At 47.2% G+C, this 13473-nt stretch overlaps 1 protein-coding gene across 1 annotated transcript; it reads right to left on the reverse strand.

The window, feature by feature from the left end:
• Positions 1–3114: 3114 nt before the first annotated feature.
• LOC123097607 (probable ADP-ribosylation factor GTPase-activating protein AGD14) lies at positions 3115–9434 on the reverse strand. The gene is made up of 13 exons (XM_044519389.1): positions 9132–9434; positions 8928–8989; positions 8542–8629; positions 8385–8446; positions 8192–8288; positions 7516–7905; positions 6842–7432; positions 5954–6085; positions 5776–5880; positions 5612–5689; positions 4484–4604; positions 4354–4399; positions 3115–4034 (listed from the first exon to the last, which is right to left on the reverse strand). Exons 1-13 carry the CDS (start codon positions 9231–9233, stop codon positions 3989–3991), a joined length of 1920 nt encoding a protein of 639 aa, XP_044375324.1. The 5' UTR covers positions 9234–9434; the 3' UTR covers positions 3115–3988.
• Positions 9435–13473: the final 4039 nt, after the last annotated feature.

A 13473-nucleotide genomic window follows, 5' to 3' on the forward strand; every position in this document is an offset into this window, starting at 1 on the left:
GGGAAACTGGAATGGCAACAACTTAATACCCCCATGCAAACAGCAAATCTCTCTGTATTCCCACGATTTATGTGTTAATGGTGCGCGAAGATCGAGGGGTTGGCATTAACCCTCATGTGGAGATCGAGGTGCACACCCTTCCTCGATGGGGCATGGCATGTGTGGGCCCTTGACCCATTCCCGCGCGTCATGTTTACCGTCAAGTCAAGTATGACACGTGGCCAAGTGGGCCCATGGATAAGACTGGCATGGCTTGTCAGAGCCAGGTAAGAGGACTTTCGAGATGCTATGCGGGAACTTGTCCCGCCAAGCGACGAGCAGGCGTGAAGCCTTCCTGGCATGCAACTCGGATCTCTCCTTTCATCATTTCAAATCCGAGGTGGTTCACGTCACCTCGGAAGCAGCTCGGGAGATGGAGCTCGGCTACCTGAAGACACTGTTGGGGGAGGGGGCATTTCATTGAACATGTCTCAAGACCAGTGACCGAGGGCCATGTGCAGCTTAGAAGGACCAAGATGCAACCTACTTGAAGACCGGTTCTAGGGGCTACTGACGGCGTCCCGGATAAGGGGCCTCTCATGTCGACGATTCTTGACATGGTGGTCGGGCTGAGGACCCCTTTGTCAGTTTCGTCCTGATCACTTCGGGCGGTCCATGGCGGTATACGCAATGACTTCGGAGGACTTCGCATAAAAGACAAGAAGACAGAGTCGTGCAGGATTCTACCCCCCCTCCCCCCGACGTGGCTGACCTATTTGTGTAAACTCTAAGACCCATGGTATTGCTATATAAGCCAGGGGCGGGCTCGTCGTGAAGAACAATCTCAATCTCTGGGTACTTTTACTTTGTATACATTCCAACGAAATAAAGCAATGAGCAGGATGCTGGTCGTGAAAAAAGCCCAAACCTGGGTAAAACCCTTGTTTTGCCGGCAGGCGTCCTGGTTGAGAAGTGCGCCGGACTGGTGGGTGCCCCATACCCGGCAGGCGTCCTGTTGGGACCTCAGGTATTAGATATTAGGTTTGGCTGCGAGGTCTGTTTGGTATTAGGCCCAGACTATTAGCATCCCTTCATCAACTGGATAGGAGTAGCGACAGATGTTGTCTAGACGGTGGCTTTACTATTACTGTTGTATCACTTTGTAAGATCTTATATGAATAATTAATAAAGTGGCTGCATGCATCGTCCAGATGCAGAGGCCGGGGGTCCTCCTCTTTTTCTAAAAAAAGACCCTTGTTTTGCTACCATTTCGCCAAGTCCCTTAGTTAGGGTACCCTACCGAAGGATCTGCCGGATTTAGTTTCGACAGCGGTATAATTTAAGGATTTTCTTAAATTGGTTCAATTCTGTCACAAACGTAAATCATGAGGGTAAACAATGGAATTAACTCTTCTAATAATGGTGTTTTGATGTGATACATCATTCGTTGGATCTATGAACGGATAGGATAGGATTTCTAGAATTCACGCGACCCGTGGTTTTTATTAGTGGAGATACGCTGTGGATGCTGGTTGATGCACCGGTGGAGACAAATATATTTCAGCTGGCAGCGGGAGGTCGGAGGCTTACAATGCAGTGGTATCGAGCTTTATCCCCGGCCAGACAACGTTTACGTGATTGGAGCAAATACAGCCGAGTCAACCAGTAAGATCTCCACGTTGGCAAAATCCAGAAAAACGACGTCAGTGTCTCCCTAACGCTTGGCTTCATCTGATCACATTCCGACGGGCCACCACCATCTAGAACTACGGGTCCACATCTCAAGAGGAAGCTAAAGTCACCCCTCAAAAAAAAGAGGAAGCTAAAGTCGAGATCGACCAGTCGACAACAACTTGACGATAATTAAGGAGTAAGATAAGATTATCACTTGAAAAAAAAAGATTAATTGGAGGTGGTGTAGTAATTGAGTAGCGGGCAAGAATAGATGACGCTTCCCCTGGGCGACGGGCTCATGACGCCTCACGCGTCGCGCCCGTGACTTCGTCCATGTCTTCGAGAAGCCCACGCCGCCACGTTACACGTATCCCTCCCTCCCTCGGCAGTATATAATCACCGCCGTGTGCAAAATATAGAACCAGCAAGCCAAAGCTTTACACAGCCTCCATTGAAGTGCAAGAAGCAAAGCCTTAGCTTACACGTCCATCAAACACCTCAGTTCGCTACAGCTTGGAGAGATGAACACGTTGTGCGCCAAGCCCATGGGGTTCTCGGATGGCGTGAAGTGCCAGGGGCGGGCGAGGGTGAGGGTGTCGGCCCTGGCGGCGGCGCCGGAGAGGGCGACGATGTACGACGTGCTGGCGGTGGGGAAGGCGGCGGGGCCGGAGGAGATCAAGGCGGCGTACAGGCGCGCCGCGCGGCGGTGGCACCCGGACGCGTGCCCGGGCGGCGCCGACCGGTTCATGAGGGCGCGAGAGGCCTACGAGGTGCTCTCCGACCCCGAGCGCAGGCGGGGCTACGACATCCAGCTGCGCTGTGGCGCGGGCGCGGGCGCCGCCGGGTCCCGCCCCGCGCCGCGCGCGGGCTTCGCCGACTGGGAAGCACAGCTGGCCGGGCTGCAGTGGCGGATGGCGGACACGCGAGGCGAAACGTGGGGGAGCAGGATGCGCCGCGGCGCCGCGCAGCCGCGCAGCCGACATCGTTCTAATTTCTAAACCGCAGCGCCGGCTCGTGCTCTGTGTTTTCTACTGTAGTACAGTATATTCTACGTAGTTTCGCCTTGTTCTCTCCTTCCATTCCGTTTTACGCGGTGGGATTCAGTTGGTGATGAAACTGTATAGTGTAGTACAGACAGTGTACAAAAGTACGGTAGTTTTTTTCTTTGAGAAAAAAGTACGGTAACTATTCCGATGCTTATTACTCCTACTTAGTCGTCATGACCTTCTAAGTCGAAAAGCCGAAAAGACAAACGCAAATGTCTTGTTCCGCGCTAAGAAAGTGGGTCACTAAACCACCCCTTTTACGCATTCTAGTTCTAGAATACTACTCCCTGGGTAAACAAAAGCAAATGTTACACTGAAGAAAGAAAAAAGCAAATGTGGGACAACTAAAATTTCGTCCGGTAAGCATCAAAAAAGACTTCCTTGGAAGTGACAAATACGACAACCTTTGAAACAGAGTCCTCCTATGGCAAATCATGCGGCATTCTAGAGCATCGACCAAGAAACGTTATGTATATATATAATATAATGGTGGAAGATTGGTCTATCAAACGTCACGTCTAGGAATAACTTTTCCAATGACGTTCTATGAATGGAGCAATAGGGCAAATTTGACAAATTTGACCTATAGTCGAAATCAAATCACAGAATGAACTGTCCGTGAAACTATTTCACGCGGCTGACCCTTGGCGCCTAACTCTCAGGCGCTGCACTAGTGCAACGCCCAGGAGCTAGGCGCTGCACTAGTGCAATGCCCAGGAGCCAGGCGCTACACTGTGTAGTGTGGCGCCTAGCTATCAGGCGCTGCACGCTGACTTGGGCACATATGGGTGCGACGCTGGCCGTGTAGCGCCTATCTGTAAGACGTTGCACAGTAGGGTGTAGCGCCGGCGTGGCGGGCGCTACACAAAAGGGTCAAGGGAGTGAAATAGTTTCGCAACCAGTTCATTTTGTGAAATGATTTCGTCCCGAGATCAAAATTGTCAAATTTGCCGAGCAATAGCAGGATACGTTACGCTTTGGGCTCAACATCTACTAACGTTAGCATCACCGCTGTCATCCCCATCACCACCTGTCATCCACTGCCATCGTCGTCACAGCCACCAGCAAGGGTTCCCAAACTCCAAGAGGCAAGGGGCACAAAATGTGCACTGTCAGCCAAACCATAGATATCCGAGTCTCCGCAGAGTGGCCTTCACGAGCTCCCTATCTGTATCTGGTACATACAAGTTCAGTGAACCCAAGGAACAGGTCAACAGGTGCTACTCGCTCTTTTCACACAAGTCCCAAGCAGCACAAAGCCATGTAGATTTCCAAGCCGAATCCTTTCTCTATGCAAAAGGATTGCCAGTAGATACAGTGCTCAATGTTATGTTCCTGAAACAACAGGTTTAGTTTTAGCACAAAGATGGAGTTGACGCTAGAGCTTGTTTGGTTTGCTGCCTAATTTTGTCAAGCCAGAGTTCTGGAAATGGCTACAGATTTGGCCTTCAATTAGTTTGGAGCCAATGCGACCGCAAGGCTGCCACCGGAACTTTGGCATTGCCATTTTTGTTGGCTCTTTTGTCTTGATAAGAAACTAACAACCTTGCCTACTTTTGGCTTGGCAATTGGCAGCAAACCGAACAACCCCAATGCGGTAGCAAACCGAACAAACAGTTGGTAAGGCCGACTATGCCAAGGCAGAGCATATTACCTCAACGGAGAGTTCGGGGCCTGCTCGACAAGACATGTTAGTCCACCTGAATTAGTTGTTACAGTCAGATGAACTTCACGTACGCAGTAAATTAGGCAAACCATATAAAGATTCTACCAGTAAAGCTCACCATGTGATCCAGACGGAACATAGGTAGAAGTATTGTTGGAGAACCATGATTCAGGCAAGCCATCAAGAAAAGAAATTGGTAAATTAGGCAAAGCAGCTTGCAGCGTGCTCATGTCCATGAACTGCAAATGAAGTGTAATTCAGAAAATTGCTGGCAAGCACCAGGAAGCTGGCAATGACAAGGACTAGAACTGTAAGCAAAGATAAATATATTTTCTATAATATCATGCACAAAAGACAGTTCATACTCAATGCATAGACATAGTTTCTAGTTCTTAGTACAAAATCACAAGTAAAGTGGTCTCAAATCTTCAAGGAATGCAATTTAATTTTACAAACACATGCCATCTTTTGAAGACCAAACCATGTTCAAATTCAAATATTCTTGTTACCAATGTCATCCTACTTCATGCCCATGGCTGTGGCACCACCGCAACCTCGCCACATCCCAACCATCGATCCACGGCCAAGAACCACTAAGTAAACTTGGTGCACTCGGACTGGTTGAGGTGGTGATTGGTGGTGCCACGAGTGGTGATGCGGATCCAATTCCAAAGATAGGAAATTTGGCTGATTTCCCAGAAAGGATTCAGCTTCTTTTAAAAAAAAATCTACTCATGTAGTATAATAGTAATCTAGATTATTTTAATTTGTTAAAAAAAATGAAGGAATAGCCGTAACAAATTTATGTATGACAGGTTATTTGGGTAAGATAAAGATCCGAAAACTGGCCATAGGGCACTGGCTTGTCCCTGCTATAGGAGAGGCTTGACCATCCACAAATCTTTTTATTTAATTGGATTCTACTTGATTTAAAAGACAATCATATCCCACATGAATACTTACAATTCTTTCTACCTCTAGGTATATTTTATCATACAACTTTTCGAATAGACATGCACATGCAGTGGCATGCTTTATTGGACCATTTTCAGTTTAAATTTTTTCAACCAGTTACAAAGACCCAATAGTTTAGGTAAATCTGTTTGTCAAAAGGCATTAACCACAAAATGAAGCATCATCAACTACTTAGAAAGCAGGGATCATAGAAAATCGACAACATTATGTTCACTTCTTTAAGCCTTCTGGTAGCATGAAGTACAGATAAGGCAAAGAAGAAATGGAATACCAGATTAGTAGCCTCTGAATCAGTACCAAAGGGGAGATCAAATGGATTTAGCACAATCTGATCAGCAAAGGGTTTTCCCTGTACATGATCAAATCACATCAGAGAGCAATGGTATAGAAGAAGAAAAATATTCTTAAATGGTTTATGAAATAGAGAAGCCATACCGAAGGAACATCAGATATTGGAGATGGCTCTAGGAAAGGAGCAAATGATGCACTTAGAGCTAATTCATCCATGAACACATTATGGCAATCATCACCATGAGATTTCTACAGAGAATAACAGTTATGATGCTGTGTTATTTATGAACCACATGCAAAATTTAACAGGGAAAAAGGCTACCTTTGAACTAATAGGGCAACTAAAAGGATTGTTGGTAACATTGACTACATTTGTGAGCTCATTACTTAGTGGCTCAGCACCAGAGTGATCATTAGAGATGATCCCAGTTGCATCATCAAATGAATGCCATAACTGCAAATACACAACAAGGAGGAAATGACTTGAAGCTCTGGAAAGGCAGTTAAAACACATAATCAATAGAAGAATGGCACCATAACATCCAGAAGTAACTTTATTATTATATTTCATGATTCCCAACCTGAGAACTTATCCTATCCATTGGTTCTATTACACTCCAACAATTTTAAAGTCATGAATGAGATATCTTTCAGTTTGTTGGGAACTGCTGCTACCAGCAGTGACATCACAAACAATTAAAAATCCAAGGCTAGCAAATTAACAATAATAGCTTTTACATAATTTGGAGCACAATGAAGACAAAAAAAAACCCAGTAACCAAACAGTAAACCACCCTTTTCTGAAAGTGCAAATTAACTGCACACATTAAAAGAGATGCAACAGTACAATTACATAATACCTCGCCTGATAATTATTTGCCTCTTTACTCTTTAGGTTTTTACAAGTTAGAAGTCATTAGTGATAGATCTCCTGGCAGATTTTTAGTGCAAGTGCCATCATAAATGCTCCAACATTGAGCAAATTCAAAATATTAACTTTCTTAAGATGTAAAGCATGGCAAGGCTAATTCCACAGTAGAACACTGGAACTCATAGTACAATCATTCCTTTTGAGTTCACACATGTCACAAAATTGTAAAAGCTTAAGTACCATTCACAAAGTTAATTACCCTATATTATTTGCATGCACCTGTTGCCATGAACAAATAGAAACATAGAGAACTCCTAGAGCAACGCAAATATTCCTTACCTGAGAGCAACTTGTATCAAGAGATGTAGCACCAGACTGATTGCTGATTGAAACTTCGTGCTTGGAAGTCGGGAACAATGTTGGTCTATCACTTGTTTCGAACGAAAACAAATCACGACCCAGAATCTGTTTATGATTACCTACGTCAGCTACAGGAGAGGGACCAGTGACTCCAGGCTGTTTATCCTTTGGGGGCGTGTCAAATGTAGCCCACCCAGCATTGCCCATTGATGGAGCTTCCAGTGGCATTTTATCAGCAGATGAAGCTGTATGAGGCATATTTGCAAACAAATCTACAGATGGATGAGCTTCCAGTGGTATTTTATCAGCAGATGAAGCTGTATGAGGCATATTTGCAAATAAATCTACAGATGGATAGCCAGTTACAGGTTGTTGCTGCAAATTTGGCTGACTGTAGAGATCCTCCTTTGTGCCATTTACAGCAGCAGAAAAGGCTACAAAACTTGGAGCTGCAGAATTGTTGGATTGCTGAGTTCGGTGAACATTCTCAAAATCAAAAAACAAATCAGCTAAGCTTGAGTTGCCTGACTTAAGCGATGTGGAATCTATGTTCCCTGTTGATGCAGTTCTCTGCAGAAAAATAATTAAATTTGTTAAGCGATTTTATGAGATGCAGCAAGAAAGGAAAGAGGATAAATTTCAAAATCAATCACCTGGGATTGCGTGATGCCATTACAACTCAGCATATTTGATTGATTTTGTTGGACAGGAGGGCTTAAACACCCATCATCGAAGAAATCAGGTGATTTGGGTGCTGTTCCAAAGGTACCACTCATGCTTGACCCTGAGCAGTCAGAAGTTGTCGGTCCACGACTCTCATTTGCAAATTGGTCCTCGGACATTCTCTCTTGCAGGCTATGTGAACGATAAGAAAATCCAGGCATCTTCCCATCATGCCCTCGGTCTGAACTAGGTTTCCTACTTAGCATTGCAGGTTGCTTGCGATTGTGCCTTTCTTCATATTGGTAGTCATTAGGTGGGCTCTGAGAAAATGAATGATAGGAACTAGCCCTTCTATGTTCCTCTTCATGGGATTTCTGAATCTGTATAGATGGAATAGAGTATAGTTCAGCAAGACGCAATGTTCTCAGATATTGTAGGAAAATAAAAACCATCATTGCAGCATATATGTAGGAAAGTCAACTGGAAGAAATCAGTCCTTTAAAGGAGAAACGATAGATGCACTTTAAGCCACCTGAATGAGTATTCACTAACATCTATGTATACTGCAGCGGTTGTGCTAAAGCTTATCACAGGTAAAGTTCCAGACTGACGAAGATAGGTTTCAAGTAGTCAAACAGCTGATGTCGAGAATTTAACTAATTGTACCTGTATATCTCTTGGAGGCCTTTCGGACAAACTTACACCAGCATATCTTCTCTCCACATAAACAGCATTTATGAATTCTCTAAGGCTTTCAGTGTTACTGTGACAAAACAAAATAGTCACATCATGTACCATATCCCGCTAAATAACAAACCAAAGAATGTATACACGGAAATGAGTTGATGAAGTTATGTACCTGCTATCAGGTACCCTCATTTGCTGGGTATCGAAATCCTTCAACAATAATTCTCTGGCTCGCTGTATCATTCAGTTTAAGTGTTAGGATATGAACCAAAAGGGAATTCCCAGACACCAACCAACAAACAAGCAACCAACTGGATGGATGACTTTACCTGGTTCCCACCCTTTTGAAGGGCCTCAACCTCTTGCACGGTGAACTTGGACATAGACACCGATTTTACTCGGTGCGTGAACTCACGGCTACAAGTGCATAGATGGTTCCAGTGTGTTAGAATAACAGAGGTCAGCAGACTATTAGCATATACAAGACTAGAATGACTAGAATTGGAACATTCACACACAATGGATAAGTTGTATAGAGCGTGCCAATAATTGGCCATAATATGTCACCATCAGTAGAACCTCCCAAGCAGTAAACTGACACACGGTTCAACAGTAGAAGTAAAATTGATCGCTGGATCGCGCTGGCTAGGCTTTCCAATTCCCCAAAGTTGAAGAAACGATAGATCACCCGGGGACGGAATCGATAAACACTCACTGGATGCCGCTGCAGGAGATGCAGATGAATGTCCAGAAGCTCGTGCAGACGTACTGCGGCCCCTGCATCAGACGACACCACACAAAAACAGGGCCGTCAGTAAACACCAGACAAGATCGGGAGCATCAGCAAGCGATGCAAACCAGAACCAAACCGCGGATCACGCGAGCGCGCGCGACTGGAGTAGAAATAAGAAGCCCTTACGATGGCGTTGCAGTTGATGCATCTGCGGTTGGGCGGCAGCTTGAGGAGGCCCCTCACGATCCGCTCGTTCCTCTCCTCCTCCTTCCTGGACGCAGCCGCCATCACTGAGAACTCAACCCCAATCGAGCCTGGAACCCGTCGGCGTCGAGGGCTCGAGGCGACTCGGCTTGATCAGGGAGCGCGGAGGAGAGAGCGCCCGGCGCTTCGAATTAGGGGAGCGGCGAGGAGAGGACCTGGTGGTTGTGCGTGGGCCGGCCTGTGTGTGTGTGGATGGATGCGGTAGGGGAGGCCGTTGGAGGAAAATAACCGGTAGCTGCAACGGCTTTAATTTTTAAAACATGATCAGTTTGGTGCTGCTTAATGGAAGCACACAGCAAGAAAAGGGAAAAACAGAGGAAAGACGTTATCCAATCTGATGATCTGGTTTTGCCTTGCGACGCGGACAGCACGTGCCTCCGGCCGATGAAGCTGTGTGCAGTCTGCTCGAACGATGAAGCCGATGAACGGTGAAAAGACAGACTGGGGACCCTCACACTACTGGTCTAGGCGAACGGCCGGTGGTGGTTGCTCAACAGCTTACAGCTAATACCAATTGCTGGTCACTTGTTTGGCAGGAGAGACTGTAGGGACACATGGATGGGCGTTGGTGTTGTTGGATTCGAAGTGTCGTACAGCCAGGGTCAGATCATTTTCACACCACCGGAGACACAGAGCATGGTCCATTGCATTGCATGCAGTACTAGAGGGAGCAACTACTATAGAATCTGAGTCTATGATGCAAAAATAGAAAAATAGATCTGTACCATAGGATGGGTAGATTGATGGCCCAGATTCTGGTGGGATGCTCTGAACGTATAGTTTGCAAATAAGTCCCTCTCTGCCAGCTAATTTGGTCCCTGAGCGCACGAACTAATCTCCCCCGACGGGCGGCGGCGCCGGCCTAGATCCTTCCTCCAAGCTGGGTGAGTTCACCTGGTGGAGGTGCTGTTCCATCTCTCTGATGACTCTGTTCGCACACGAACACGTCACCGTGTACCCTCGACGCCGGGGGTGATACACCGCAGCTCACGTCGAAGGAGACCCGTCCGGAAGCGCGGTACACAAGCAATCCAGCGGGTGCTTTTGAGGACCCGAAACCCCACACGCCCGGGAGGGACCCCGTCAGGGCGCGCGGCCGCTATGGGCTGCCCCAGGTCGACCTGATCGCCCCTAGGGCCTCGAGGTTCGCCGCCTTGCAACAAGAAGAACGAATGAAGAACGTGGGAGAGGAAGAACAAGGGAGATAAAAGTAAAGGTAAAAAGTGGTAGATCATTTGTTCGATTGTGTGTTGTTCAATCGGCCGTCACCTCTTGTCTATATAAGAGGCGGATGGACTTCCCGTACAAGAAAAGGACTTGCCTTGCAGTCCAAACCATCAAAATCTAACCAAATTCGGACATCTCACGACCTCCGGCCCGGATGTCCGGCTCTAGGCCCGGATGATCCGGCCAAACCCAGATTTCTGACAGCAGTTCACTAATCGGGCTGTAACTTTTTCATACAAACTCGGATTAAGATGATTGTATGCGAAAGTGTATGTGGGCACCGGGGCAAAATTGGGCGAAAGTTAGGCGGTAAACGGAGCGGTGGATGGAAGTGTTGCTGTCAGGGGCCGGATGTCCGGGCTGAGGGCCGGATGTCCGGGCTCTGGATCCGTGGACGAACTCGATGAACACCGCGTGGAGAGGTCAAATCTGGGGCAAAATTCAGAAGATTTTGTGGATGGAAATTGGGGAAAAGATGGGGAAAAGCTAGATCTACCTGCAACACACGAAATCAGCGGATCAAATCCAACAAAACTTCATCACACCAACAAATCACAAAAAAAAATTGGGGCTATTTTTGTGGGGCAATTTTCGAATTAGGAACAAAATCAACAAAACTAGGCTAGAAAACAAAGAGAGGGGGCTCCGAAATCGTGATCAACGTGGCTCATGATACCAAGATGATGTAGGGTGGAACCCTATACGGCCGATCTTTCACGAAAGGAGCGGATCCCAACTAAGAACACGAAGAACACACGGGGAATCACAAGGGAAAACACAAGAGGAACTCTAAAACAAACAAGATATAGTCACACATATGCTAGTTCCTCGGAACACGAGAGGAGATACAAGATCCAAATCCAACAAAGGACGATACAAAGGATAACCGGTTCTTCTCCGTGAGGAGGTCTTGATGGGGCCACCCAAGAGGGGGTCTTGAATCCAACGTGGATCGTCTCCGTAGAGGGGCCGCGGTCTCTCTCGAGGACCAGATCCGTATGGATGAGCAATGCTCTATCTCACATATGAGCTAAACCAATGCTAACCCTAGAAAGATGGAGATGGGAGAGTATATATAGTCTAGGTGGGCGAAGGGGTACACGGGCTTCGGCCATTTACTGTGCGCAGACAGGGGAGGCCGGATGTCCGGGCGACGGGCCGGATGTCCGGGCCTTCGCGAGGGGCCGGATGTCCGGGCTGAGGTGGTTCAGCTTCGGCCATGTTCTGTGACGGGCGCCGGATGTCCGGGCTGTCGGGCCGGATGTTTGAACACCAACGACCAGCTGGTCTCCTCCAACCTCTTGCTATACCAGAATGGAAGTTTGATCATATCGAAATGGACTTCGTGACTGGATTTCCAAAGTCCAAGTGCGGAAATGATGCTATCTTCGTTGTCATCGACAAGCTTACTAAAGTGGCTCATTTCCTTCCAATCAAAGAATCAATCACAACAGCTCAGTTGGCAGAGCTATACACCTCCAGGATTGTCTCCTTGCACGGCATTCCACAATTGATATCTTCAGATCGTGGAAGCATCTTCACTTCTAAGTTCTGGGACTCCTTCCAGAAGGCCATGGGCACCAACTTTCGCTTCAGCACAGCTTTCCATCCTCAAACTAGTGGCCAAGTCGAGCGAGTCAATCAAATTCTTGAAAATATGCTCAGGACTTGTGTCATTTCCTTTGGCATGAAATGGGAAGATTGTCTTCCATATGCCGAATTCTCCTACAACAACAGCTTCCAAGCGAGTTCGGGCAAGGCCCCATTCGAGATTCTCTATGGCAGAAAGTGCCGTACTCCTCTCAATTGGTCAGAGACTGGTGAACGCCAACTTCTTGGCAATGACTTGATCACAGAGGCTGAAGAAATGTGTAAAGTCATCCGTGAAAATCTCAAAGCCGCGCAATCGCGCCAGAAGAGTTACTATGATAGTAAGCACCGTGACTTGGCTTTCGAGATCGGAGACCATGTCTACCTCCGCGTCTCTCCAATGAAATGCACTCGTCGCTTCGGTATCAAAGGGAAGCTTGCCCCTAGATACGTGGGTCCTTTCAAGATCATTGGCAAAAGAGGCGACCTCGCCTATCAACTTGAGCTTCCCTCCAACTTCGCGAACGTGCACGATGTGTTCCACATGTCACAGCTTCGCAAGTGCTTCAAGAGGCCTGAGCGCACCATCAACTTCGAAGAGATTGACCTCCAAGAAGATCTGTCTTATCATGAGCATCCCGTTGCTATTCTTGAAGAAACTGAGAGCAAGACTCGCAACAAGTCAATCAAATTCCTGAAAGTGAAGTGGTCGCACCATTCCGACCGAGAAGCCACCTGGGAACGTGAGGACCACCTCCGTTTCGAATATCCAGAGTTCTTTCGGTCCTAGATCTCGGGACGAGATCCTCTCGTAGTGGTGGAGTGTTGTAACACCCCGGATGTAATTTTTCATATTTGTAACTCCAACTCTTGCCACTTTCGGCTATGTGTTATGATATTCCCTTTGTGGTCGGGTTTTGTTTTCGTTTTGCATTTTGTTCATGTCATGCATCTCATATCATGTCATCATGCGCATCTCATTTGCATACGTGTTCGTCTCATGCATCCGAGCATTTTCCCGTTGTCCGTTTTGCAATCCGACACTCCCACATGCACCGGCGCACCCCTCTTGTCTCTTTTCCTGAGCGGGTGTTAAACGTTCTCGGAATGGACCGAGGTTTGTCAAGTGGCCTTGGTATACCACCGGTAGACCACCTGTCAAGTTTCGTTCCATTTGGAGGTCGTTTGATGCTCCAACGGTTAACCGGGTAACCACAAAGGGCTTTTGTGAGTTGCAGAAAACCCCCCTCCAAACAGCCCAATAACCCATCTAAGTCACTTCCATGCTATCGATCGTTCGATCACGATCGTGTGGGCGAAAACCGCACTCCATTTGGACTCTCCTAGCTCCCTATGCCTATATAAACACCTCCCCCTCCGAAATTTGCGTCCAAACCCTAGAAAATCGCCCTCCGCCGCTACCGGACACGTCCGCCGCCGCCGGACG

This window comes from Triticum aestivum, chromosome 4D, assembly GCF_018294505.1.
Source record: "Triticum aestivum cultivar Chinese Spring chromosome 4D, IWGSC CS RefSeq v2.1, whole genome shotgun sequence".
NCBI classification, from domain to species: Eukaryota; Viridiplantae; Streptophyta; class Magnoliopsida; order Poales; family Poaceae; genus Triticum; species Triticum aestivum.